Here is a 26,115-nt window from a genome sequence, read left to right as displayed (position 1 = left end):
GACGCTCTCAGCTACTTACTACCATAAATATGCATGTGCGCTCCATACCCGCGGCATTCTCGCCGCGACACGTTCAAGTAGTCGTCATAGACGACCTTCGCCGGCCCTCTGTAGAAACACGACGCAAAAACAAGTCAGCGACGACAGTCCACACGCAGACGTCGAAGCAGACACACCGCCTCTCGACACCCTATGGCCACCAACGAAGCACAGTGAGTTCGTCTGATCGGACAGGACGAGGGAACCACTCACGTCCTCCGTCCAGCTAATCTGCGCCTGCAGCTCCGTCAGGCCGCACAGCAGGACGACGTTGAACTGCTGCTCGTAATACACCCCTTGCGGGCCCTGGCGCGCAACGCGCGCGACCCGCGACGTGTCCGCCGCGACGGTGCACAGCGGCGTGAAGAGCTCTGCCCGCATCCACACGTCAGCGCTCTCGTGTGCTCCCACTCCGCGCGGGAAGACGTACCGGGGGTGAGGTCCGTCCAACGCGGGTCCGCTCCGGGTCCGTGGTAGGTGAGGATGTCGGCGACCGCGTTGTCGAGCGTGCGCGAGTCGAGCGCCTCCCGGTGGTACGGCTGCGAGACCTCCATGGTCTCGCGTAGGCGTGTGCCCTGGGCACGCCGTGGCCACGTTAGCACGCGCTCTGGAGAAAGAGGGAGGGAACGTAACGCAGAGGAGAGTCGGGCGACGGACCTTCTTGAGGATGGGCGAGAAGGCGTCGCGGACGACGACGCGCCCGGAATGCTTCGTGTACGTGTTCGCGGCGCGCTGGAGGTGCTCTGGGTCCGCGGGGTTGTAGTGGACGACGATTTTGACGCCATACGTGATCTTCATCACACGCGTGGAGACGAAGTGTTCGAGGAAGAAGCAGACCGCGCCGTTCGCGACGGCCTTGTTTCTGTAAGACGTGTGTGTCAATGGGAATGAGTAACAGGATGGACGAGGTGCACACACGTGTGCGAGTTGGGGCGGAAGAGCGTAAGACCGAGGTCTTCGAGGCGGCGCTTAAGTGAGGCGTAGAGCCAAGGGCTCGCGGCGAAACTGCCGATAAGGAAGACCGTCTAGGAGACCTGGTCAGCTCCGGAAGCGCGCGAATGCTGCACGACCGCGTACAGTGGGCGGTCGAGTCGCATTTTGGAGCTGCTTCTTGATTTTCGCGACGATCTCCTCCAGGGACGGTTGAAAGTAAGACAACATGTTCTCCCTGAATAACGCAGTTATAAAACAGGCAACACGAAACAATAGAAAACAGCGCACCTGGTGAGCATGAGCTGCCCCCGTCTGATATTGACCTTGGCGTCGTTGCAGCCCATAGAACCAAACTTGATGTATGTCGGTTTCTCCTCGTCCTTGAAGACAGCCTTCTTTGCCTTGTTGAAGTAATCGAGCATTGACTTGATATATTTGTTGTCGCCGAAAGCCGAGTCCTGTAGAATTTCTAGAGAAGATACATGGGGATGGTAGCTGCGTGTAAATAAGAACATGCTCACCTTTGAGATGTGCCTCCACACGCGCGCTGATGTGGGTGGATCCTTGACGGATGCCTGGGCAGACCGCACATTATGACTTCATAGCGCAAAGGGAGCAGCGCGAGCACTTACAATCCGCCGAGGTCGCCTGGATCGTGAGAGGCGAAACAGATATCAACTCATAGCTGCTGATATCGACCGTTTTTCTACCCGCATCGACGAGCATCACGCACTGCCCATCCTAAGACCACACATATAGTCAGTCGCGGAGACACACCACATGATCCAGCGCGCTCACCTGCATCGTCTTGTTCGCCAACCCGTTCTGGATGCAGAAATGCAAACTCGCTTCGCCTTCGGTAATGAAGTGCACGCGGGCCTGGCCCGCAGACGTCTGGGGTACCAGCCCAGCCATGAACGCCGCCTGGCGCATCTCGCCCCGTTGTGCGCCCTCCCAGCCATTCGGGTGGGAGAGCACGAACTCGATTCTGTCTTCGAGCGACGACCAGAGCGAGTCCCCGTTCGCGTGCGTCTCGCAGATGTAGCGCTTCGCGCACCGGAAGAGGTAAGCGAGGAAGTCCGCGAAGACGTCCACGACGGTCTTGCCGCGCGGAAGAGAGGGGAGGTCTCGCCGCTTGATCTCGCCTGCGTCGAGGCGCTCGGGACGCAGGTGGAGCTTGAACCTGCACGAGAGGTGGGTATATGCGCGAGCGCAAGGGCACAGGAAACGTACGCACCATTCGACGAACACGAGCTCATTGTCCTCCGCTTCGAGGTCCATGCCTGGTAGCGCGGCCTCGGCGCCGGCACACGCGACGGATCCGTCGGGGTTGTAGTAAAGGATGGAGGGGATCTTGGAGTCGCCCGCAGAGCAAGCTGTTTGAAAAGGCGCGGTCAACAGCAGGGGAGAATTCGACGTGTGGACGCGCACCGAGTGACACCGTGGATGAGGGGAACCACTCCTGGGTCGAGGATCGTGTAGGCAACGCCGGAGTAGGTGGTTCCTACCTCTATTCCGAGGACGAGCTTGCGGGCCGAGCCGCTGTAAGGCTGGAGTTGAAGGGCAGGCATCGCGAAATGGTGGGGGCGGTGACGGGGATGGAAGAGGGGGAGGAGTGGGAGAATGGCCCGACGCCTCCGGATGGCGTCGTCGAGAACGGCAGACCTTGTGAGCAACTCGTGACTTGGAGGGCGAGCTATAGGTTACACATGCTGCTGCGGTAAGGTCCGACGCGAAAGGATGTCACGGAAAGCCCGTGGACGCGACATAAAGTTCAAGGGTAGTATGTCTTTGCCCAATCATTGCCGGGTGGGACAAGTCCTCGAATATATCATGAAGGACGAGTACTAGGAAGGGCACCCGAAGTCGAACTTCATGTCTGATGGCGCGAATTTGAGACGCCGGCGCACCCGATGTTCTGCATGACGGGTGTAGGACGGAGAGATAACAGGGTGCGCGCTTATAGGTTCTGATCGAGGCCCGGAAACTTCCGGGCGATCAACAGCGATTTCGCGATGGTGCGCATACAGTGATTGCTCTTGGTCTCCGCCCACCGTCACCTCCATTTGCCTCTCTCTACAACTTGTCTAGTATGGAGCTCAAGATCACCTTCGGTTTCACTAGAAGTAGCAGACCACATTCTCTCCCATTCTCCTTCCGCACCAACCCGAACCCCGTCGTGCAGCACATCGGGTGCGCCGTCTCGACCTCGCCCTCCTGCCTCCTCTTCTCCGGACCCTCCCACTCGTCCTCCATCCCCGCCTCGTCATACGTCTCCTGCGCGCCCACGGATACCACCGAGAAGTCTCACGAAACGATCGCCTCGCCCGCCGCCCGCTGGAACTCGAACATGAAGTCATGGACGATAGTCTAAAGCGCGTGCGCGTCGCGAAGATCGAGGCAGAGCGCGTTCACGTCCCTTGGCACCACATGCGCGCGAAGGATCGTGGCAAGCGCGTGCACGAACCCAGCCGCGGCCTTGTCGCTCTCCCCACCCTCGGGCTCGCGCAGCCGACGGAGGTGCGCGCGGAACAGGGACCACCAGCTGCCGGCGACCACTTCAGCTCTCTGCGAACGCATTCAGCGATGGGTGGAAATGGAGAGAGGAGATTGGAGTACCGGGTCTGGACGGCGCGGAGACAAAGTAATGTGCGTACCTTGCATTTTATACTCGCGTAGACCTCCTCAAGTTGCTTCTCACCTGCGCAGCCCCACACCGAGCACAGGCGGTGTGCATACGCGTCACGACACCCTGGAGCGCAACTTGGATCAGCGCGTTGTCGTCAGTGTGGTCCACACGCGCCATAGCATCCAAGACGTCCCGGCGAGGCAACGTCGATCGGGATGGACGTATCCAGTCGCTCGGTCTACATCGTGTGGGTGTCATAGTGCTAGGGACTTCAATAATGCTATGAAGTTCCCTCAGAGCGAACTTTCGCGTCAGTTGCTCAATGCCTGACTGAGAGTTGTGAGCGAACACGAAAAAGGGCTCGATGAGCCTTCTCTTCGGCGCTTGATGGCAGAATTGCGCGGTGTATGTTCGGTAAAACTTACGGTTTTTTTTCGATCCTACCCTCGTCTCGATTTGCTCGTCCACCATCAGAGATCTCATTTTCTTCACGAGATTTCCTCCCTTTCAATGATCACTTCCATATACTGCGCTCAATCACATCTTGCCAGGTCATTACAAACTCCCAAGAACCGAGCTCAAGACAACCTTCGGTTTCACCAACAGAGCCACATGTCGTCCATCGGCTTCAGTGACCTCGCGCACCAACCCAAGACCCGTAGTGCAAAGCACTGCCGGATCTTCGACCTCACGCCTTTTAGTCTTCTTCGGATCCGCCCATTCATCTTCCATCTCCACCTCGTCAAAGCATTCTCCCGAAGGCACTATGGTCGCTAAGAAGTTGCGCGAGACCACCGCCTCGCCCACAATGCGCCGGAACTCCAACGCGAGCTGCACAATGTCGTGAAGCGCCTTTCCGCTCGTGCGATGAAGTTCGCCGCAGAGATCTTCGGCAGCGTCTGGGACGCCGCACACATGGAGGAGGGCCGCGAGCAAGTTGACGAGCAATCCCTCTACAAAGCTCTGCAAGTCGCCTTCGGGCGGGTGGATATTGCGGAGGTGAGAGCGATATATCGCGCGCCATCTCCCAGCGACAGGCTGAGTCTCTGCTCTCTTCAGAATCAGCCAGGATAATCAAAGACATGGTGCGAGGGAGGTGACGTACCGTGCGCTTTGACGCTCTTGTATACCTGCTCGTGAAGGTGCTCCATCTGGTTTCCTGGCGCGACCCAAAACGAGCAGAGGATATGTGCGCACGTCACGAGCATGCTCTCGATCCCGGTTTGGAGGAGGACGGAGTCTCCTTTGCGGCTGGTCAAGCGCAACGTCTCGAGGACGGTATCCGAAAGCATGTCGCTCTGGGATACCATCACGGACGCATCCTCCACGTCGTCTTGCGACACTCCACAGCGGACTTGGTACGCCTCGGAGATGGAAGCCGCGGTTTGGTATACACGCGCGTTGAGTGTGGAGACGAGGCGGAGGACGTCGCTATCGGCGACGTCGTCCACCCTGTCGAGGAACGCTTGCGCTGCTTGAAGCTCGGCGGTGCGTGTGTCGAGGAGGGCCTTCATAGCGGTCGTGCCGCGTAGCTGGACCGCGAGCTCACGTTTGAATTCCTGCTTCGCGCGAACGAGGGCGTCTTGGTGCTGACTTTCCGTGCGGACCCGCTCTTGCTCGAACTGCTTGATGTTCTCTTTCGCAACACGAATAGCGTTGTCCCTTTCCGTCTCCACTCCGTTGATGCGTCCCTCCAGCGCCTTCATTTTGGACGACATCGCGAGGCAATCTTCCTCCACCTTGTGGTAGTGCGACTGTGTTTGTTCCAACTTTGATTGGACTCTTGCGAGCTCGCTTTCCAGCTTCTCCAATTTCTTTTTCAAGCTTTCTCTTTCCTGACTGGTTCCGCGCTTTGGACGCGGGGTTTCGTAGGAGTCCATGATGAGGTGAGCGAGGTCGGGGCGCTGGGAGAGCGCTGTCGAGGACTGGCTCGGGGTTCGGATCTTTCGCTTTCCAGTTAAGAAGTATAACGTGGACAGCACGGAGCACATAGCTCGCAGGATGGAGCGTCGACTCCTCCGAAGGGATGATTGGGAGTGTGGGATGGGGAGGTCAGGACGAGAAATCGCTGGGATTGCGTCACGCAGAGCGAGCACCTTTACACCCTGCTGCCGCAGCACCATCGCTGTGAGACACAGATTATGTTCAGAGTTTCATGACCTATCAGCAGACTTCAAGTCCACTTCGGATTCTTGCCGCAGCTCTCCTTCTCGGCGTGGTACCGCAGCACGCAGACACGCAGACACACTTGTTAAGATCTGCGGCATCGACATCGCTTCTCTACACTCCCCGGATCCGTCTTCACCCTCTGCACACCCATTCCCCCATCGCATCGATGTCTACACATCAGACCTACGCTGGCTCGGTGCGCAAACTCGTGCTATGCCTAGATATCGGTACCACCTTTTCTGGAGTTTCCTACGTCTTCTTGGAACCAGGTCAGGTTCCCAGAATTCACAATGTAACGCGGTGCGTCAGATCGATAGGGCTTCACATAGCGGTCCATTTCACTCATCGAGTATCCATTGGCAGGTTTCCCGGACAAGAAATCTCGGCAGGGGACTGCAAGATCCCCTCCATCCTGCTATACACCCCCGACGGTTCAGTGGCCTACGCCGGCGCCGAAGCGGCTGCTCCCGGGATTGATATGATCGTCGAGGACAAAGGGCTCACGTCCGTCGAATGGTGCGTTCTCAACTGGCATTATCCTGTCGTTCAATCCGCGCATCGTGCATCACGCAGGTTCAAGCTCCATCTGCGTCCGGCGCGGCTCGACTCGGGCGACTTCAAGACGCGGGACCTGCCGCCGCTGCCTCGGGGGAAAAGCGTCGTCTCTGTGTTTGCGGACTTCATTGCGTACCTCGTCTCGTGTGCGAAGCGGTTCATTCAGGAGTCGCACGCGAATGGGAACCACTTGTGGGCGTCGGTGGAGGGCAACATCGAGTTCGTGCTTTCTCATCCGAATGGGTGGGAGGGTGCGCAACAGGAGAAGATGCGCCAGGCCACGATCGTCGGTGGGCTGATCCCGAACACGGACGAAGGTCGGAAGCGCGTGCACTTCGTGACGGAGGGAGAAGCTAGTCTCCACTTTTGTATCCAGAGCGGGTTGACCGCTGAGTCCATTGAGGTACGCTGGGACTTGTTACGGGTCGTTTCATTGTTGCTGATTGAAAGAGTAGGACGGAAAGAGTGTGATGATCGTGGACGTTGGCGGAGGGACCGTGGATATAAGTAGCTACGGATTTGTGTCCAAGTCGCCCTTCGTCGTCGAAGAAGTCACTGCTCCAGACTGTGAGTCACCTTGTGGTTCATCGTTCGTAGTCCTCACACGCTCTGGGTGGAGAAGGTATCCTCCAAGGCTCTACTCGTGTCAACTTCCGCGCTTCGACGTATCTGAAAAGTATGATGAAGTAATAACGCCATTACGTTCACTCATCCCAAACTCGTACAGATTTGCTGAAGGATTCGCGGTACGGGAACGACGACGACATCAAGTTGATGCTCGAGTACTTCGACAAAGCTACCAAGCGCGTGTTCAAAGGCGAGAACGAATCGTCGTATATCAGGTTTGGTTCCCTGTCGTGCAACGATCCGGAAGTGATGATCCGCCGTGGCCAGCTCACACTCCATGGGTACGTCCTGCCTCTTCCGGTGCTAGCATATGCGTTGCTGATAAGCCTCACAGAAACGTCATGTTGTCGTTCTTCCAACCGGCGTTAGACGCTATTATGGCCGCGATTAGGAAACAATGCCAGATTGCATCTCGCCCTCCCAGTGTACGTCGTCATCTACAACGTCGAACTGAAGGGCAAGGCTCACGCTTACCCACCGCTTCAAGACGGTATTTCTGGTCGGCGGATTCGCGGCGAATCCTTGGCTGTATTCCTCGCTCAAAGACGGAATAGGGGCTCTCGATATCGCACTCTGTCGTCCGGACTCGCATACGTACGTATGTCTACGAAGCATTCTCTCTTAGTATCCGTGATTGAATTAGACTGCCGAACGTATTTACAGGGACAAGGCTGTCGCTAGTGGAGCCGCAAGTTTTTTCTTGGAACACTTCGTGTCTGCGCGGGTTACGAAGATAACCTACGGTATCACATATGCTCCCACCTACGATATTCGCAATCCAGAGCATGTCGCTCGCCACGATAAAATGTTCACTAGTCTAGATGGTCGAACGCACGTAAGCGGAGGATTCTCGCCTATCTTGAAAAGGGTGCGTATTTCATAGTATTAGCACTGCGCAGTCTCCTCTCAGTTTCTTCATTCCATATTGGAATTACAGGGAACCAAAGTACGCGAGAACGAGGAGTACTCGGGGTCATTCTCCCACGTATGGCGCCATCGGCAAGAGTTAGACCATATCAAGATCGATATCCTTTGCTACCGAGGGCACGACGGTGATGTGCGCTGGAGGGATGTGAACAACGGTATGTAGGACGCACCAAAAATAGCTCCCTGTCTCCTTATACTAAATTTTCTGGTGTAGAGCTGTATGAACGGCTTTGTATGGTTGAGGCGGATACATCGCAAGTTGCGTTAGTGGAGCAACAGGGACCGAATGGCGGTTACTATGGGCTCGCCTTCGACGTAGTTCTGCTATGCGGTCTCACAGAGCTTCAAGCACAGATCCGTAGGGTGGAAAAAGTGAGTCCGCGTCCTTCTTCTGTGAGATTCTACTGTTGAATTGCGCATATCCTCCTCGCCTTCTTTTAGGGCACTGAGAGACGGTAAGTGATGTTTGTGTACGCATTGACGCGGAAGATCATACTTGACGAGAAACTTTGCAGGGGTCCGGCGAGAATTCTGTACGACGAGTAGTGCACATAAGCCTTTAAGAAGTTCCTTGGAAAGTGAGGTCGTCCTTTGGATGTCCTCTGCACCTTGAGCTCACGTCACAATTGTTATCACCACCATCACGTCATGCCAATCACGATGATTAGCGCAGCGCCCTATATTATGCCTGGACTCAGGACAGCTCCGATAGTAGTCTACAATAGATACACTGCCGGACAACACAAGCACACACCGCAGAATCACTGTGACGCCTCCAAGTCATCGTCGTAGACGATCTTCGCAGGCCCACTGTAGTACAAAAACTGTGATCAGATTTCGCGCGAGCATTGACGTCCGGCCCGACTTACCGCCTCTCGATACCCTGCACACGACCACGAGCACGGACGGACGCAATCAGTGGATCCATCCCATAATAGCATACGGAAGCCACTCACGTCCTCCGTCCAGCTAATCTGCGCCTGCAGCTCCGTCAGGCCGCACAGCAGGACGACGTTGAAGTGCTGCTCGTAGTACACCCCTTTCGGTCCCTGGCGCGTCACGCGCGCGACCCGCGACGTGTCCGCCGCGACGGTGCACAGCGGCGTGAAGAGCTCTGTCCGCGCCCGCACGTCAGCTCGCGTTCTACCATTCCGCGCGGCAGACGAGAAGACGCACCGGGCGTGAGGTCCATCCAGCGCGGGTCCGCGCCCGGCCCGCGGTAGGCGACGATGTCGGTGACGACGCTGTCGAGCGTGCGCGAGTCGTGCGCCTCCTGGACGTACGGCTGCGAGACCTCCTCGGTCTCGCGCACGCGCATGCCCTGGACACGCCGCGATCGAGTTAGCGGGAGCTCGGACGCGCGGGAGAAAAAGAGGAGGGAACGTGACGAAGAGGAGAGTCGGGCGACGGACCTTCTTGAGGATGGACGAGAAGGCGTCACGGACGACGACGCGGCCGGATTGCCTCATATACGTGTTCGCGGCGCGCTGGAGGTGCTCTGGGTCCGCGGGGTCGTAGTCGACGACGACCTTGATGCCGTACGTCATCTTCATTACACGCGCGGAGACGAAGTGTTCGAGGAAGAAGCAGACCGCGCCGTTCGCGACAGCCTTGTTCCTGCGTGTGAGACGTGTGGATCAGTGGAAATGAGGAACAGGAGGGACGAGGTGCACACACGTGTGCGAGTCGGGGCGACAAAGTGTAAGGTCAAGGTCTTCTAGGCGGTGCTTGAGCGAGGCGTAGAGCCAAGGGCTTGCGGCGAACCCGCCGACAAGGAAGACCGTCTGGGAGACTTCGTCAGAAAAAGAAGCATGTGGATTTTGCACGAGTGTGTACGTACACTGAGAGTGCGCGTAGCGTTTTTGCGTTGCTTCTCGATGACAGAAACGGTCGCGTCGAGGGACGGCTGGAAGTAAGACAGCATATCCTCCCTGATTTACACTATTAACAAGGGAAAAGGAGGGAATGCTCGGGAGATGGCACACCCAGTGAGCATGAGCTGCCCGCGCCTAATCTTGACCTTCGGATCATTGCAGCCCATAGAACCAAACTTGATGTATGATGACTCCTTCTCGTCCTTAAAAACAGGCTTCGTCGCCTTGTCGAAGTAGTCGAGCATTGATTTAATGTCTTCGTCATTGCCGAATGCCGATTCCTTCAGGAGTTCTATGGAGCATGCGTGAGAAAGATGGCTGCGTGAAAGTGAGGACATACTCACCTTTGAGATGTGCCTCGGCACGCGCGTTGATGCGAGTCGATCCTTGGAGGATGCCTGAGCGGGCGCGCGTTATGACGTCATAGCGCAAACGAAGCAGCGCGAACACTCACAATCCGCCGAGGTCACCTCTTCGACCGCAAGAGGCGACACAGAGATGAAGCCATAGCTGCTGATGTCGACTGTTCCTCCGCCCGCGTCGACGATCATCACGCTCTGCCCGGCCTAGTTCCATGCATTCAGTCAGCGACAAACATCTCACACCACGCGAAACAGCGCTCACCCGCATCGTCTCGTTCGTCAGCCCGCTCTGGATGCAGAAGTTGAGGCTGGCTTCGCCTTCGGTGATGAAGTGCACGCGAGCCTGTCCCGCAGGCGTTTGCGGCACGAGGCCGGCCATGACCGCGGCTTGACGCATCTTTCCCTGTTGCGCGCCCTCCCAGCCATTCGGGTGGGAGAGCACGAACTCGATTCTGTCTTCGAGCGACGACCAGAGCGAGTCCCCGTTCGCGTGCGTCTCGCAGATGTAGCGCTTCGCGCACCGGAAGAGGTAAGCGAGGAAGTCCGCGAAGACGTCCACGACGGTCTTGCCGCGCGGAAGAGGGGGGAGGTCGCGCCTCTTGATCTCGCCCGCGTCGAGGCGCTCGGGACGCAGGTGGAGCTTGAACCTGCACGAGGGGTGGGTATATGCGCGAGGGTAAGAGAACAGGAGGCGTACGGACCATTCGACGAACACGAGCTCATTGTCCTCCGCTTCGAGGTCCATGCCGGGTAGCGCGGCCTCGGCGCCGGCACACGCGACAGATCCGTCGGGGTTGTAGTAGAGGATGGAGGGGATCTTGGAGTCTCCCGCGGCGCTTTCTTGGCCGGGGAAGCTGTTTGAAAAGGCGCGGTCAGCAGCAGGGGAGAATTCGACGCGTCGGCGCGCACCGAGTGACGCCGTGGATGATGGGGACCTCTCCGGGGTCGAGGATGGCGTAGGCGATGCCGGAGTAGGTGGTGCCGACGTCGATCCCGAGGACGAGTTTGCGGACAGAGCCGCTGTACGGCTGGAGGGCGGGCATGGCGTAATGGTGTGGGCGGCGGGGACGGGAGGATGAGTGGAGAGGGAAGAGGGACGCGTCGAGAGCGGCGGGCTTTGTGGGCAACGCGAGCTGAGACACTCTGCTGCGGTAACGGCTGAAGCGAACGGAAAGGCGTTGGGCGCGAGATCAAGTCCAAGGGCGGAATGTCTTTGCCCGATCGTTTCTCGTCGCGCGGGACAAGTTCCCGAATGTGGACGCGAAAGGGCGGATATTCAGATGAGCGCGGCCTCTAAGCCGTTTGTGGCCAGCGGAGTCACCTCCTCATCCCTTTATTTGGAAAATCGGTGGCGGGCCACCTTAGCCGAGCCTGTCTCACTTGAGGCAAGCGCGAGACAACGGGGTTCGCAAGTCCTTATAGATCTTCGATACTTACCCCACACGTGCACCCAGTCTTTGCTCCCACCCTCCTCCCTCACATCCTCCACCGATGGTACTTGGCACTATGGTAGCCTGGGTCACACCCAAGACCCGCTCCTCTCTCAGCCGCAAGCCCACATTCCGTGGCCACGATGGCAACTCTACGCCGTCCGCTGAAGAGAAGGATGTGGAAGACGCGCCCTTATTGACACCGCTCGAGACGCCTCTCATGGAAGAGATCGAGAGGCTCAAGGCCGAGCTAGAAACCTCCCAACAAGAGCTGGTAAAGAAGCAGGAGAGCAATGACACCCTCGAAAGAGTCAAAGACATGGCCGTCACCGAACGCAACGTCGCCCGGCACGACGCGCGCGAACTCGAGCGCCACGCCGACCGCCTCACCGACGACCACGAGCGACTTGTCCGGGATCACGAGCGACTCGCCCGTGATCACGACCAGCTCGTCCGTGACCACGACCGCCTGGTCCGCGACCACGAACGGCTCGGGCGCGAGATGTACCAGGTGCGGTCTACGACACAGGCCAGTCTCATGCACATGGAGTCCACTGCGCTCGCGCGCATCGCCGCCGCAGAGGCCGCCGCCACCCAGGCCGACGCGCGCAGCGGCGAGCTCCAGCGCGCGCTCACCGCCGTGCGCGACGAGCACCGGCAGACCACCGCGCTCCTCGACACGCGCTCCGCGGAACTCCGCGCTGCGCAGGTCTTCCTCACGCGCGCGGACGACGTCGCGGACAGCGACGTCCTCCGGCTCATCACCACCCTCAACTCGTGCGTCTTCCAGCTTGCGGCGGCGGTCACAGACGCGTTCCAGAGTCGCTGTGGGGTGGGGCAGGACGGGGTCGGAGACGCGTGCGCGGAGCTCGTGGAGGGGCAGATGGTCGGGCAGAGCGTCGTCGACGTCTTGCGGCGGGTCGACCACCGCGACGACAACGCGCTCGTGCAGGTCGCGCTCCAGGGTGTCATGACCACGTACGCGCGCTGGCTGTGCTCGCGGTGGGACCTCTCGGGCGACACGGACTTCGAGGGCGTGTACGGGAGCATTAAGCTGCATGGTACGTCGCCGTTTCCCTCGTCTGCCCGCCCTCCCTCCCTCTCTATTCCCTCCACCCTCTTCGCTTCCCAACGCTCAACCTTTCTGCAGAGCCCCAGGCGGTCGCGGGCCGCTGGCGGTCGCTCTGCCGCACGCACCTCCGCGGACTGCGCCTGCCGGACGACGTGCAGAGCGGCGAGGCAGAGCACGCGGTCGTCGGCGCGCTCGCGACCGTCCTCCGCGCGTGCGGGGTGGCGGACGACGCGGACGCGCTCCGCGAGGAGCTCCGCCGCGCGCACGCGGACGGGCTGCGCACCATCGTCCGCAGCGCGTTCGAGTTCCGGCGCGCGGCGGGCGAGGCGGTCGTCTCGCGCGACTTCGCGGTCGTCGTCGTGCCCGCGGAGGAGCTCTTTGACGAGGCGGGGATGGAGGACGAGTGGGAGGGGCCGAAGAAGAAGAGGCGCGGGCGCGGGGTCGAGACGGCGCACCCGGTGTTCTGCACGACGGGGCTTGGGCTTATGCGGGAGGAGAGCAGGAGCGAAGGCGGTGCGCTGCTTCTAGTAAAACCGAAGGTCGTCTTGAAGTCCATACTCGACAAGATATAGGACAATGAGATACGTGGTGGTGGACGTCGATAATCAGGGCATGCGCTAGGTTCGCATCGAGGTCCCAGTATGCCTACCGGACTGCGTGCGACGCATCCAAGCGACGTCAGCTGCGTTCCGCGCATCGGGGTTTTTTTCACGCATGGTTTCTTGCTCTCTCTCTTTCGCAGGCGGATCGACGTGTGGTGTCTCGCTCTTAAATGAAGGCAACAGTCCTTAAGCTTCGTGCAGCCGAGGGGGGAGCGCTTGTAATAAGTAGTAACTAGACGGAAACTTCCGAGCGATTAACAGCAATTTTGTGATGGTGCGCATATAGTGACTGTCCTTGGTCATCGACCACCATCGCCTCCATCTGCTCCTCTCTACAACTTGTCCACTATGGAACTCAAGATGACCTTCGGCTTCACCAGAAGCACCCGACCGCCCTCACTTCCATTCCCTTCCCGCAACAACCCAAGCCCCGTCGTGCAGCACACCGGGCGCGCTGCCTCGACCTCGCCCTTCTGCCTCCTCTTCTTCGGACCCTCCCACTCATCCTCCATCCTCGCCTCGTCATACGTCTCCTGCGCGCCCACGGAGACCACCGAGAAGTCGTGCGAAACGATCGCCTCGCCCGCCGCCCGCCGGAACTCGAACACGAGGCTTACGACGGTCTGGAGCGCGTCTGCGTGCGCGCGTTGGAGCTCGAGGTAGAGCACATTCGTGTCGTCCGCTACCCCGCACACGCGGAGGACCGTGACAAGCGCCTCCACGAACCCGGCCACCGCCTTGCCGCTCTCCCCGCCCTCACGCTCACGCAGCTGGCGGACGTGCGTGCGGAACAGCGACCGCCAGCGGCCGGCGACAGACTGGGGCTCTGAAAACGCATCCAGGCTTCAGCGACGGGTGGAGCGGAGCGGAGAAGCCGGAAGACCAGGGCCGGAGGGAGCGGAGACAAGATGACGTGCGTACCTTGCGCTTTGATACTCGCGTAGAGTTCCATGAGGTTCTTCTCATCCGCGCAGCCCCACCTCGAGCACAGCTGGTGTGCATACGCAGTCATGATGCCCTGTAGCGCGACCTGGACCAGCGTGTTGTCGATGGTGTGGTCCACACGCGCCAGCGCATCGACGACGTTCCGGCCTATTCCTCCCGCGGACACCAGCTTCGCACAGGCGTCCTCGTCCTCCTTCGAGTCTCCCACCCGGCAGCGGCTCTGGAACGCGTCTGCGGCCACAGCTGCGATCTGGAAGACGCAGGAGTTGAGGTTTGTAACCATGCGCACGACCTCGCTGTCCGCGATATCGTCCGCGCGGGTGAGGAAGACCTGGGCGGCACGGAGCTCCACCGAGCGCGTTTCGAGCAGCGCCGCGGTCTGCCGGAGCTCCTCGCGCACGGCGGTGAGCTCGCGCTGGAGCTCGTTGCTGCGCGCCTCGGCCCGGGAAGCGACGCCCTGCGCGCCTCTGATGTTCTGTCGCGCCGTTTCAAGCTTGGCCTGGGTTGCGGAACGTGTTTCTTCCGCCTCGTGTTTCAACTGCTTTTTCTCCTCGGCGAGTCGTTCGCTCTCGCGGGCATGCTCGCGGGCGTCGTTCTGGGCAATGTCGCGCTCCGAGATGGCCTTCTCTTGGGAACGGGCAAGTTCCTGCTGGGCGGATTTCAGAGCGTCGTTGAGCGCCGTGACCTCTTTCCTGAGGAGTGCTTCGAGTGGTGAAGGCCCGTCTTCGGTCTTGGTCTGCTCACTGAGCGGAAGGGCGGGAAAGGAGCCGGAGGTGTGGGGCTGTCTTGTTGAATTGCGCCATGGTGCCAATATTGCTGGCAGACAAGCCCTTAACGAACCGAAGACCATATGTAGGGGAAGCAGAGGTGGAGGGTCGCAAGAAGCAGAACCAGGGCGGAAACGTGTCGTGCGGAACTATAAAGGTGGCCGAGACTAGTGCCACAGCGGGGTAAGTGGCAAGAAGTGTCAGTAATGGGAGGCTCACAGTTGTCATCCTTTTCAGTAGGGATCATTCATGTTGGAAGCCGAGGGCCCGCGATTGGACAAGGACGCAGCACCTTTGATGTGGCGCGGATAGACCGCTCTACGACGCTTCTCTTTCCCTCACTTACCGCAGCACCGTGATCTCAACCTCACTTCCCCGCAAAGCTCGCACGGAGCCTCATCGTCCTTCCGGATGTGTCCCTCGTCCGTCTCCACTCCTCCTCCCGTTCCCGCCGCCCCCATCATTTCGCGATGCCTGCCCTTCAGCTCCAGCCTTACAGCGGCTCGGTCCGCAAGCTCGTCCTCGGAATAGATGTAGGAACCACCTACTCCGGCGTTGCCTACGCGATCCTCGACCCAGGAGAGGTTCCCCTCATCCATGGCGTCACTCGGTATGCGTCCACGCGTCCGAGACCTCTCCCCCTGCTGCTGACCACGGCTCTTCGCGCAGGTTTCCCGGCCAAGAAAGCGCCGCCGGGGACTCCAAGATCCCCTCAATACTCTACTACAACCCCGACGGATCCGTTGCTTGCGCTGGTGCCGAGGCCGCACAACCCGGCATGGACCTCGAGGCGGAGGACAATGAGCTCGTGTTCGTCGAATGGTGCGTGCATCACTCCCCGTCCTGTGCTCGCGCGTATACCGACTCTCATGTAGGTTCAAGCTCCATCTGCGCCCGGAGCACCTCGATGCCGGCGAGATCAAGCGGGATGACCTCCCGCCGCTCCCACCGGGTAAGTCGGTCGTGGACGTCTTTGCGGACTTTCTCGCATACCTCTTTCAATGCACGAAACGTTACATCTGCGAGACGCACTCGAACGGGGACTCTCTCTGGGCGTCGCTCGAAGACAGGATCGAATTCGTGCTCTCGCACCCGAACGGCTGGGAGGGTGCGCAGCAGGGCAAAATGCGCCAGGCGGCGGTCATGGCGGGGCTGGTACCCCAGACGCCTGCGGGCCAGGCCCGCGTGCACTTCATTACCGAAGGCGAAGCGAGTTTGCATTTCTGCATACAGAGTGGGTTGGCGAACGAGACGATGCAGGTGAGCACGCTGACTCGTGTGGCGTGTATCTGCGACTGACTATATGTGTGTTCTTAGGATGGGCAAAGTGTGATGATCGTCGACGCGGGTGGAGGGACCATTGATATCAGCAGCTATGGATTCATATCTCTGTCGCCTCTGGAGGTCGAAGAGGTTACCTCGGCGGATTGTGAGTGCTCGCCTAGTACTGTCTGCGCAACTACAAAGTCATGACGCGCGCTCAGGCATCCTCCAAGGATCGACCCGCATCAACGCGCGTGCGGAGGCGCATCTGAAGGGTAGCTATGTGCGCAGTTCCACGCACACATCACGCTTATCATCCCTGTAGTACTCTTGAAGGACTCCCCATTTGGCAATGATGAAGATATCAAGTCCATGCTCGACTACTTCAACATGGCGACAAAACCGGTCTTCAAGGACGAGAGGGAATCAACATACATCAAGTTCGGTTCCATGCGCTGTAACGACGCAAAGGCCAATATTAGACGCGGGCAGCTCATGCTCACCGGGTGCGCTGTTCTCTATTGTTTCGCGTTGCCTGCTTTCTAACTGCGTGATCCAGGGAGAACATGCTGTCTTACTTTCAGCCGTCCCTAGAAGCGACCATGGCGAGCATCAAGAAGCAGCTCCAGAATGCGACGCGACCGCTCACTGTACGCTATCGTAGGGCATTCACGCCCTTTCGAAACTGACCAGCCATTCCAGACGGCCTTCCTCGTCGGCGGTTTCGCCGCAAGCCCTTGGCTCTACGTCTCACTCAAGCGCCGTCTTGAAGATCTCGGTCTTACGCTATGCCGCCCGGATTCACATATGTGTGCAGTCCTCGTTCCTCTCGCCTCTTATTTCCACTAATGCACACGTCCGACTCGCAGGAACAAGGCCGTCGCAAACGGGGCGGTGTGCTTCTTCCTCGAGCACTTTGTTTCCGCGCGCGTGGTGAAGCTGACCTACGGCATCAAAATCGTCGTCGACTACAAACCCACGGATCCGGAGCATGTGCAACGCGCCTCGAATACTTTCTCGAAACAGTCCGGTCGCGTCTTTCTCCGGGACGGCTTCTCGCCTATTCTAAAGAAGGTCTGTCGTCCTGGCTCTGGTCCCGCATTCCAGCGCGCGCTAACGCTGATATGGCGGACCCAGGGCACACGTGTGCGCGAGACCCAGGAGGTCTCGCAGCCCTACGTGCAGGAGGCACGCGACTCGCGCACTCTTAATAGTCTTGTGACGGACATCGTCGCCTACCGCGGGCCCGGCACGGACCCACGCTGGATGGACGACACACCTGGTGTGTCTTTCCGCCTGGCGTGCTCGGAGGGCGCGAACTGACGTGCGCACGTGGACAGAGCTGTTCACGACCCTGTGCACGGTCGCTGCGGACACGTCCCGAGTCTCGCGCAAGGCGCGCAATGGCCCTCAGGGCAAGTACTTCGAGCAGAACTTCAGCGTCGTCCTGCTGTGCGGCCGGACGGAACTCCAGGCGCAGATAAGCTGGAATGAGAACGTGAGTGGTCCTAAATCCTTGTGGATAGCGGTTGACCGTTCGTGTCCCGTTTCTTTTGCGCTTGCAGGGGGTCGAGAAGCGGTAAGTCTGGTCATATGTGATCCTTTACACCGAAGCTGACGCGGTGTCTGCGTTCCAGCGGCCCTGCGAAGATCATCTACGACGACGACTTGGAGGCCCCGTCGCAGTGAGCCTGTGGTGCACAGCGTCCACCATGGTGTGTATGTGTATATGTATGTCTTGTAGAACGTAGCATTGGATGTTGTTTTGATTAGCATCGGCGCAGGAATGCAAGATCCACTATGCTCGGCCGCTGGATGTGACGCTCATTTGAACGTACTGACACGCGCCATCGTCCCTCTTCTAGCCTGCATTTCTCGTTGGCGGATCCTCGGAAGCCCGTGGCTATACTTCGCGCTCGATGCCCGTCTGGAAGCCATCAGCCTCGTGCTCTTTCGCCCGGACTCTCGGTTGTGCGTCCCTTCAGCCTCTGACCAGCCCTCACATACTCACTTCTCGTGCAGGAACAAGGTCGTCTCGCATGACGTCGTTTGCGCATATCTAGCGCGCCTCGTTTCGCGCGTGTCTTCAGGTTCACGCATCCGCACAGTGTTCGAGATACAGGGCCTCACGCGCGTGCGCGTGACCCTGGAATCCTCGGTGGCGCCGAAGCAGGAAGCACTGGGCGACACGCACGGCGAGCCGGGACGCATCGTGCCTCGTGAGCGGCGCGGTGTGCTGCCGTGGGCGGTGGGGGGCGACCCGCGCTAGGTGTACGTCGAGCGAGGTGCGCTTTCTTCTGCACATAAATGTTCTTCTATCCTCGAGTCCGCGACGCGCGGTTCGCAGAGACGTGCACAGCACTCTCTGTGCCAGATCGGCGCAAACACGTCGCACCTTCGGGCTTGTGCTTCCGCCGGACGGAGGACGTGAGGGAGCGCTGTCTTTTGACTTTTTTTCGCTCACCAGGAGGTCAAGAAACGGTACGCGAATCAAGCTCAGTCTATTGCCGGGGGAAGATTGGATCTGCATACATCTAGACGACCTCGTACCTATCTCTATCGCAGCTTTAGCAGCTTTGACGCGTGTGGATCTGTGTTTCCGCCGAATAAAACTTGAGGAGACTTTCACATCTCCGCTCACCGCCACACGTTTCGGAGTGCAAAATAAAGCGGCGGGAGTATTGTCCATTGACGCCGGGAAAACTTACATAAGCGCATCCCTTTGTCATCGGCCACCATCTCCCTCTTCCTGCAACTTGTCGACTATCGACGTCAAGATCACCTTCGGCTTCACCAAGAGCACCCGTCCGCCTTCACTCCCGTTCTCCTCCCGCACCAGCCCAAGCCCCGTCGTGCAGAACACTGGGTGCGCCGTCTCGGCCTCGTGCCCCCGTCTCCTTTTCTTCTTCGGCCCCTCCCATTCGTCCTCCATCGCGCTCTCGTCAAACGGTTGCTCTGGCATGACCATGACAACGGCGAACTCGCGCGAGACGATCACCTCGCCCGCCACGCGCCGGAACTCGAACGCAATGCTCACAACAGCGTGCAGCGCGTCCGAGTGTGCGAGGCGGAGTTCGTTTTCGGGCGCGTCCCGTTCGTCCGCGACGCCGCATGCGCGGAGGACTGTTGCGAGCGCGCTCACGAGGATCCTCGCGGCTTCGGCGCGCTGCTCGTCTTCGTCCTCGCGGAGCGCACGGAGGTGCGTGCGGCAGAGGGTCCTCCAGCGGCCCGCGACGGCTTGGGGTTCTGCGAGGATGTTCAGAGATCCGTAGGAGATGGGGAGCGAGCGCGGATTGAGGGTGACTGGGGATGGCGAGGGAATGGAAACGAGGTGACGTACCGTGCGCTCTGATGCTCTCATACACTCTTTCGAAGTCGCTCTTGCCCCGCGTATCCCACAGCACGCCCACCTCGCGAGCGTACGTTGCCATGACTGTCTGTAGCGCGAACTGCACGAGCGTGCCGTCCTTCCGGTGGTCGACGTGTCGTAAGGCGTCTGTGACGCCCTCCGGAAGCATCGTCCTCCCCTTGAGCTCCACGCACGCGTCCTCGGCGCCCTCGTTCCTCCCGCCGCAGCGGCTCTGGAACGTGTCCGCGATGGCGGCCGCGATCTGGAAGACGGACGCGTTGAGGTTTTCGACGAGGCGAACGACGTCGCTGTCCGGGACGTCGTCCGCGCGGGTGAGGAAGACCTGGGCGGCGCGGAGCTCGGTGGAGCGCGTCTCGAGCAGCGCGGCGGTCTGTCGGGCGCCTTCCCGCACGGCGGCGAGCTCGCGCTCGACCACGGCGATGCGCGCATTCGCATGGGTCGCAGCGACTTCGGACGCAGCGGCGCGCGCATTGGCCTCGGCTACGGCAGCTTTGGCCTCGGCGATGCGATTCCTGGCGTCGTTTTCTATGCTGGTGGTCTTGGCCTTGGTGTTGGAGAGGTCGCGCTCGAGTCGCCGGTTCTGCCAGGTTAGAGAGCTCTGCTGTTGGGTCAGGTCGCCGAATTTGCGCCCAAACTCCTTCGCTTCGCGGCGGGCGAGGTCGCACTTGACGGTGACCGCTTCTTTGTGGTGCTCCGCGGCGGTGAGGACCTCCTTGCAGGCGGCTAGTTCCTGCTTGGCGGATTTCAGCGCGGACTTGAGCTCGTCGATCTCTCGAGTGAGCTGCGCGGACTTGAGCTCCTCGATCTGTTCGATGATGAGCGCGTCGAGCGGCGCCGGTGAGGGTGTGTCGGCGGCCTTTGGCTGCTCGTCGGGTGGCGTAGTTTGGGCATCGTCGTGGTCGGGGCGGCGGGAGCGGGACACCGTGCTGGGGTTCGGAGAAGAACGGCTCATGAAGATCCACGAGAGCGAGGACTTGAGAGTACTGAGCATAGGTGGGGGAGAGAGGCAGAGAAGTACAAGCCGCAAGGCGGAGGGAAGACGAGTCGCCCAGAGTGGCATGGGTATATGCGGTGGCCGAGAGCTGTGGCCACTTCGCTTTACACTGGTCTCGCAGGATGACGAAACTCCCCGATCGTGGCCCTCAACGAGCATAGCCGTCGCGCTCATCCAACACCCCACAAAAGTCCTTGACCCCAAGGCCACGCGCAATTGGACAAAGAAATGCCTTCCTTGATCTTGCGCCCATCGGCCTTTCCCCGACGTCTTTTCTCCTTCGCCCTTACCGCAGCGTCGCGTTTCAGCTCAGATTCCTCACAAAGCCTTCGCTCCTCTACGCGTCGCGGCGTGTCTCTCTGTTCTCTTCCCTCTCCTCTCCTCCTATCATCATTCCGCCATGCCCGCCCTCCAGCCTTACAGCGGCTCTGTTCGCAAGCTCGTCCTCGGGATCGACGTCGGCACCACCTACTCCGGCATCGCCTACGCCATCCTCGACCCCGGCGAAGTTCCCGTTATCCACGGCGTCACTCGGTACACGTCCACGCGTCGGTCTCTCCAGCCTTTCCACTGAGTGCGACTCTCCACGCAGCTTCCCCGGTCAAGAAAGCGCTGCGGGAGACTCCAAAATCCCATCTATACTCTACTACAAGCCCGATGGTTCCGTCGCGTGCGCCGGCGCCGAGGCCGCGCTCCCCGGTGTAGACCTCGAAGCCGAGGACAACGATTACCGCTTCGTTGAATGGTGCGCGCACCTCCTTCCCACTTCTGCTTGCGCATATACCCACTCCTTGTGTAGGTTCAAGCTGCACTTGCGCCCGGAGCGCCTCGACGCGGGCGAGATCAAGCGGCGAGACCTCCCGGCGCTGCCGCGCGGCAAGACCGTCGTGGACGTCTTCGCGGACTTCCTCGCTTACCTCTTCCGGTGCGCGAAGCGCTACATCTGCGAGACGCACGCGAACGGGGACTCGCTCTGGTCGTCGCTCGAAGACCGAATCGAGTTCGTGCTCTCCCACCCGAATGGCTGGGAGGGCGCACAACAGGGAAAGATGCGCCAGGCCGCGGTCATAGCCGGGCTCGTGCCGCAAACGCCTGCGGGACAGGCCCGCGTGCACTTCATCACCGAAGGCGAAGCCAGCCTCAACTTCTGCATTCAGAGCGGCCTGACGAACGAGACGATGCAGGTGAGCGCGCTGTTTCACGTGGTGTGAGATGTTTGTCGCTAACTGCATGCATGGATATAGGCCGGGCAGAGTGTCATGATCGTCGACGCGGGTGGAGGGACAGTAGACATCAGCAGCTATGGCTTCATATCTGTGTCGCCTCTCGCGGTCGAAGAGGTGACCTCGGCGGATTGTGAGTGTTCGCGATGCTTCCTGTGCACTATGACGTCATAACGCGCGCCCGCTCAGGTATCCTCCAAGGATCGACCCGCATCAACGCGCGTGCCGAGGCGCATCTCAAAGGTGAGTATGTCCTCACTTTAACGCAGCCATCTTTCTCACGCATGCTCCATAGAACTCCTGAAGGAATCGGCTTTCGGCAACGACGAAGACATTAAATCAATGCTCGACTACTTCGACAAGGCGACAAAGCCGGTCTTCAAGGACGAGAAGGAGTCATCGTACATCAAGTTCGGTTCTATGGGCTGCAATGATCCAAAGGTCAAGATTAGGCGCGGACAGCTCATGCTCACCGGGTGCGTCTTCATCTGGCGTTTCGCCATCTGACCATCGCTGATCGCATGCTTCAGGGCGGACATGTTGTCTTACTTTCAGCCGTCCCTGGACGCCACCATCGCTGTTATCGAGAAGCAGCAAAAGGGTGCGACGCGACCTCCAAGTGTACGTTTCCGTGAGACACACGCGCTTCCTATGCTGATTATTAAGTTTTTCAGACTGTATTTCTTGTTGGCGGGTTTGCGGCGAGCCCTTGGCTCTATGCCTCGCTCAAGAACCGCCTCAAAGACCTTGGCCTCACGCTCTACCGCCCGGACTCACACGCGTGGGTGTACTTCGTCCCTCTTATCCCTCACTTCTGACCCACGTCTCACACGCAGGAACAAGGCCGTCGCGAACGGCGCGGTCTGCTTCTTCCTCGAACACTTTGTCTCCGCGCGTGTGATGAAGATGACGTACGGCATCAATGTCGTCTTTGACTACAACCCCGTGGACCCAGAGCACCGCCAGCGGGCCTCGAACACGTTCACGCAGCAATCCGGCCGCGTTGTCGTCCGTGACGGCTTCTCGCCCATCCTCAAGAAGGTCCGTCGCCTCTCCCCTTGGTCTCGTTCTCTCCCTTTTTCCCTCCCGCACCTCTAGGCTCGCGCTCATGTGATTGCCGAGTACTCAGGGCACGCGCGTGCGCGAGACCGAGGAGGTCTCGCAGCCGTACCATCAGGAGGCGCGCGACTCGCGCACGCTCGACAGCGTCGTGACGGATATCGTCGCCTACCGCGGGCCGACCGCGGACCCGCGCTGGACAGACCTCACGCCCGGTGCGTGATCTCTTCTGTCGCGTTGAATTGCAGCACACGAGCTGACGCGTGGACACGAGCAGAGCTCTTCACACCGCTGTGCACCGTCGCGGCGGACACGTCGCGGGTGGCGCGCCAGACACGCCAGGGACCGAGCGGGGTCTACTACGACCTTCACTTCAAAGTTATCCTGCTGTGCGGCCTCACAGAGCTCAAGGCACAGATCAGCTGGACTGAGAATGTGAGTACATATAGCTCCTCGCGCTTTTGCGCGGTGATTGATTACATGTATCGGCTGATCGCTCGTGATCCGTTTCGCTCTTGCTGAAAGGGTGTCGAGAAGCGGTAAGCACGGTCAGATGTTATTATCCGGACCGGAGCTGATCGCGCCGTGTACATTCCAGTGGGCCTGCCAAGATCGTCTACGATGACGACTTGGAGGCGTCGCAGTGAGTTTGTAGAGTGCCGTTTCACTGTATATGTATCCCTAGTTGAAAGTGTGCTGGGTCCTCATGATAATCTGCCCCAAAACAGAGGTCGAGAAGAGCTCGCCGACTGGTTCCTGACAGCCCTTCAAACGTGCGGTGCTGCCAAAAGTTTAGACGGTATCCCTGAGCAGAGTTCCACCGGAAGCACGCGGATGCGATGCGCGGCGCCGTCTGGACTGTGTTCGAGTTGCGGCGGATTGTGGGTGAGACGGTAGTCTTGCAGGGAGCCGGGTCGGGAATTCAGTCCGTTCTGTGCACAACAGCGCTGGGTTTACTGTGGGAGGAGACTGCAGGGAGGCGACGCGAGCCAAGAAGCTGATTGAGGGATACGCGCCTCTTGCGAAGCCGAGGGTTGTTTACAATCTGTGTTCTCAAGGTTGTACGATTGGCGGTACTTGCAGATCTAAGACATAGAAGTGCTAGAAACCAGAAGAGTAGGTGGAACGTCCAGGGTTTTCCTGGTCCGACCGGTCGGGCTAATCAATCTCCGTGCGCAAGGGCGTTTGGCGTTTCACCACCGGAAAGCCCAGGCTCCGGGCAACCGAGCCATCGCCGAGCGCTCATTGAAGGTTCCGCCAACGATGCAGCTTCGAATTCGATCTCCGCACTGCGCCCAAACTGACCGCTGCACAACGAGTACCGTTAAGGAAACGTGATCGTTTGCACCCATTGGTTCTGTTGAAGTCATCGTGGTGAGGTTTCTTCGGCGATGTACAGTAAGCATGTCAGCCCTACTCTGTCTCATGCGTAACCCTCAGAGATTCCGGGCAGAGGGACATCAAACTGTATGTCCTTCCTTCACCGCATCGCTGTCAGCACATCTCAAGATTACCGAGACCCGCCGTCTAAGTCGCTAGTGTACTTACGATCTGTAATTCGGCACTAGATTAACGCTAGAGTATAAGTGCAAGCGAATGGACCCCAGGACCGAAAACCCACCACTTCCACAGAGGCATTCGACGACATGGATCCAGAGTTCGCCGCTGCTCTCCAAGCACAGTCTGCGACCACGTCTCAAACGACATCAATCCCCTCCGCTCCGTCTATGGCTCAGGACAGGGCGTTTTACGACGCAATGATGTCTGCGCCTCACGAGGCCTACTGGAAGGAAAGACTCCCGGAAGGCTAGTCCATTGAATTGCTGGAATCTGTGTCCGACCCTGACAGCTGACTATAGATATCTTCGTCTTCAGAGTCTACTTACACCGTAAGGGACGAAATGGTGCCGGTTGAAGGAGGAAGCATTCTGGTCCGTCTCACCACTCCTTGCGTCGCCGAGGAGGCAGAAAACTTCCCATTGTTCTTCAACATTCACGGAGGATGTATGCTGCGCAAAGAACCTGGAAACCCGTCCCACCAACTGATGTCCGACACACAGGTGGATGCGTCGGGACCGTGAATACCGAAGACTATATGTTGCGCCGGCTCACCGTGAACTTCAAAATGGTCACCGTGAACGCCGATTATCGGTACATACTTGGTATTACCTGCCTCCCACGGCACTACTGACGCCACTATCATGTCAGTCTTGCGCCGGAACATCCTTTTCCTACCGGCCTCAACGATTGTCTCGCTGCGCTGAAATGGGTGAGTGATTCCCTTGGCTCACCGTCTCGGGTCTCAACGTGCTACTCGCAACAGGTTGTCCAGAACGTCGCATCCCTGAAAGCCGACTTGGAGAAAGGGTTCATTGTCGGCGGACATTCCGCCGGGGCGATGTTGTCTGCAGCTCTGGCGCACGAGGCGCGCGACGATCCGCTGTTCCGGAGCACCCCCATCACTGGCCAGCTTCTTCGCGAGCCGATCGTCGTGACCCCTCAGGTCGTGCCAGAACGGTATGTACGCGACCCGGGTCATCCGTGAGACCCGGACACTCAACCGACTACTACCTCAGGTGGAGGGCCGGCTACAAATCCGCGGAAGAAAATGCACTTGTTGGAGCACAACCCGCGCCCCGCACGCGGCGCGTCACCGGACGTTGGCCGTCTGTGCTGTGCGCGCGCGCGCGGCACACTGATCCCGCATCGCGCGGTGCGCGCGATGCGCGCTCGCCCTTGTCTTGATGCCGCCCGGACTTTAGCTTTTCCATGGTCTATCCTACGATACCATTCCGTTTCCGCTTGCCTCGCGTTCTCTCGTTCCTGCTTACATACACGCGCGCCGGTCCGTAGCCATCAGTCCTGTCTGTCACTTATACCGTCCCGCCCGCGCAGCGCCGCCCTCAGTCTTGCACTCTGCACGAGCGCACCGTACTGAGGGTGAGCGCGCATTTCTTTATCCTGCTGCATTCTGCTTTTGCTCACACTGTACTGTAGTCTACTGCGTATCACTACAGGTACAGAATATATTAGTCTTGCACTCTGCACGAGCGCACCGTACTGAGGTCTACTGCGTATCACTACAGCTGCTACCGCTCACAGGTTATGAGCCCTGCGTGAAGGCCTTACCTAGCAAGACTCAACTTACACGCTACCCTGCCATCTCGCTTCCCATCCTCCCGCACTCGCATCTATCATGTCATCCGGTTCTCTCTCCGACTTCATCAACGGGTTCGATAAGCTCGACGCCAAGGGCTCGAACTGGCTGGCATTCC

At 59.3% G+C, this 26,115-nt stretch overlaps 10 protein-coding genes across 10 annotated transcripts; 5 read left to right on the top strand and 5 right to left on the bottom strand.

Moving 5' to 3' along the window:
• Positions 1 to 11: 11 nt before the first annotated feature.
• Positions 12 to 2,543, bottom strand: BXZ73DRAFT_43304 (uncharacterized protein; the record flags this gene model as incomplete). The annotated part of the gene is made up of 13 exons (XM_048019118.1): positions 12 to 108; positions 177 to 190; positions 253 to 410; positions 470 to 614; positions 697 to 901; positions 958 to 1,064; positions 1,117 to 1,207; positions 1,261 to 1,441; positions 1,494 to 1,547; positions 1,605 to 1,713; positions 1,771 to 2,155; positions 2,210 to 2,348; positions 2,390 to 2,543. 13 exons carry the CDS (start codon positions 2,541 to 2,543, stop codon positions 12 to 14), a joined length of 1,839 nt encoding a protein of 612 aa, XP_047880245.1.
• Positions 2,544 to 4,156: 1,613 nt separating this feature from the next.
• Positions 4,157 to 5,481, bottom strand: BXZ73DRAFT_43235 (uncharacterized protein; the record flags this gene model as incomplete). Its single annotated transcript, XM_048019105.1, has 3 exons — positions 4,157 to 4,654; positions 4,720 to 5,160; positions 5,278 to 5,481. The coding sequence occupies 3 exons, from the start codon at positions 5,479 to 5,481 to the stop codon at positions 4,157 to 4,159; spliced, it is 1,143 nt and encodes a 380-aa protein (XP_047880244.1).
• Positions 5,482 to 5,936: 455 nt separating this feature from the next.
• Positions 5,937 to 8,338, top strand: BXZ73DRAFT_99115 (uncharacterized protein; the record flags this gene model as incomplete). The annotated part of the gene is made up of 12 exons (XM_048027902.1): positions 5,937 to 6,070; positions 6,134 to 6,286; positions 6,344 to 6,728; positions 6,781 to 6,892; positions 6,948 to 7,001; positions 7,053 to 7,233; positions 7,287 to 7,377; positions 7,440 to 7,546; positions 7,616 to 7,820; positions 7,890 to 8,034; positions 8,094 to 8,251; positions 8,321 to 8,338. 12 exons carry the CDS (start codon positions 5,937 to 5,939, stop codon positions 8,336 to 8,338), a joined length of 1,743 nt encoding a protein of 580 aa, XP_047880243.1.
• Positions 8,339 to 8,640: 302 nt separating this feature from the next.
• BXZ73DRAFT_99114 (uncharacterized protein) lies at positions 8,641 to 11,158 on the bottom strand (the record flags this gene model as incomplete). The annotated part of the gene is made up of 13 exons (XM_048027901.1): positions 8,641 to 8,689; positions 8,749 to 8,762; positions 8,836 to 8,993; positions 9,056 to 9,200; positions 9,292 to 9,496; positions 9,557 to 9,663; positions 9,720 to 9,810; positions 9,865 to 10,045; positions 10,098 to 10,151; positions 10,208 to 10,319; positions 10,378 to 10,762; positions 10,817 to 10,969; positions 11,025 to 11,158. The coding sequence occupies 13 exons, from the start codon at positions 11,156 to 11,158 to the stop codon at positions 8,641 to 8,643; spliced, it is 1,788 nt and encodes a 595-aa protein (XP_047880242.1).
• A 931-nt stretch (positions 11,159 to 12,089) lies between these two features.
• On the top strand, positions 12,090 to 13,189 carry BXZ73DRAFT_43160 (uncharacterized protein; the record flags this gene model as incomplete). The annotated part of the gene is made up of 2 exons (XM_048019094.1): positions 12,090 to 12,606; positions 12,696 to 13,189. The coding sequence occupies 2 exons, from the start codon at positions 12,090 to 12,092 to the stop codon at positions 13,187 to 13,189; spliced, it is 1,011 nt and encodes a 336-aa protein (XP_047880241.1).
• Positions 13,190 to 13,551: 362 nt separating this feature from the next.
• On the bottom strand, positions 13,552 to 14,967 carry BXZ73DRAFT_75725 (uncharacterized protein; the record flags this gene model as incomplete). Its single annotated transcript, XM_048022259.1, has 3 exons — positions 13,552 to 14,045; positions 14,141 to 14,856; positions 14,909 to 14,967. The coding sequence occupies 3 exons, from the start codon at positions 14,965 to 14,967 to the stop codon at positions 13,552 to 13,554; spliced, it is 1,269 nt and encodes a 422-aa protein (XP_047880240.1).
• A 434-nt stretch (positions 14,968 to 15,401) lies between these two features.
• BXZ73DRAFT_43285 (uncharacterized protein) lies at positions 15,402 to 17,883 on the top strand (the record flags this gene model as incomplete). Its single annotated transcript, XM_048019113.1, has 12 exons — positions 15,402 to 15,541; positions 15,601 to 15,753; positions 15,807 to 16,191; positions 16,249 to 16,360; positions 16,416 to 16,469; positions 16,520 to 16,707; positions 16,758 to 16,844; positions 16,897 to 17,003; positions 17,064 to 17,268; positions 17,332 to 17,476; positions 17,535 to 17,712; positions 17,832 to 17,883. The coding sequence occupies 12 exons, from the start codon at positions 15,402 to 15,404 to the stop codon at positions 17,881 to 17,883; spliced, it is 1,806 nt and encodes a 601-aa protein (XP_047880239.1).
• A 1,036-nt stretch (positions 17,884 to 18,919) lies between these two features.
• On the bottom strand, positions 18,920 to 19,976 carry BXZ73DRAFT_43126 (uncharacterized protein; the record flags this gene model as incomplete). The annotated part of the gene is made up of 2 exons (XM_048019086.1): positions 18,920 to 19,440; positions 19,535 to 19,976. Coding segments are annotated over 2 exons (963 nt in total), but the record flags the coding sequence as incomplete, so codon positions are not given.
• A 982-nt stretch (positions 19,977 to 20,958) lies between these two features.
• On the top strand, positions 20,959 to 23,487 carry BXZ73DRAFT_99109 (uncharacterized protein; the record flags this gene model as incomplete). The annotated part of the gene is made up of 13 exons (XM_048027900.1): positions 20,959 to 21,092; positions 21,151 to 21,303; positions 21,358 to 21,742; positions 21,803 to 21,914; positions 21,971 to 22,024; positions 22,077 to 22,257; positions 22,312 to 22,402; positions 22,456 to 22,562; positions 22,618 to 22,822; positions 22,911 to 23,055; positions 23,118 to 23,275; positions 23,366 to 23,379; positions 23,439 to 23,487. The coding sequence occupies 13 exons, from the start codon at positions 20,959 to 20,961 to the stop codon at positions 23,485 to 23,487; spliced, it is 1,788 nt and encodes a 595-aa protein (XP_047880237.1).
• Positions 23,488 to 24,714: 1,227 nt separating this feature from the next.
• On the top strand, positions 24,715 to 25,358 carry BXZ73DRAFT_34585 (Alpha/Beta hydrolase protein; the record flags this gene model as incomplete). Its single annotated transcript, XM_048017854.1, has 4 exons — positions 24,715 to 24,844; positions 24,901 to 24,991; positions 25,049 to 25,109; positions 25,164 to 25,358. Coding segments are annotated over 4 exons (477 nt in total), but the record flags the coding sequence as incomplete, so codon positions are not given.
• Between the last annotated feature and the right edge of the window lie 757 nt (positions 25,359 to 26,115).

The sequence above is a fragment of the Epithele typhae genome (genome assembly GCF_022376455.1).
Source record: "Epithele typhae strain CBS 203.58 chromosome Unknown BXZ73scaffold_10, whole genome shotgun sequence".
NCBI classification, from domain to species: Eukaryota; Fungi; Basidiomycota; class Agaricomycetes; order Polyporales; family Epitheliaceae; genus Epithele; species Epithele typhae.
The sequence above is the reverse complement of the archived record's forward strand: the minus strand, read 5'-3'. Positions and strand labels throughout refer to the sequence as shown.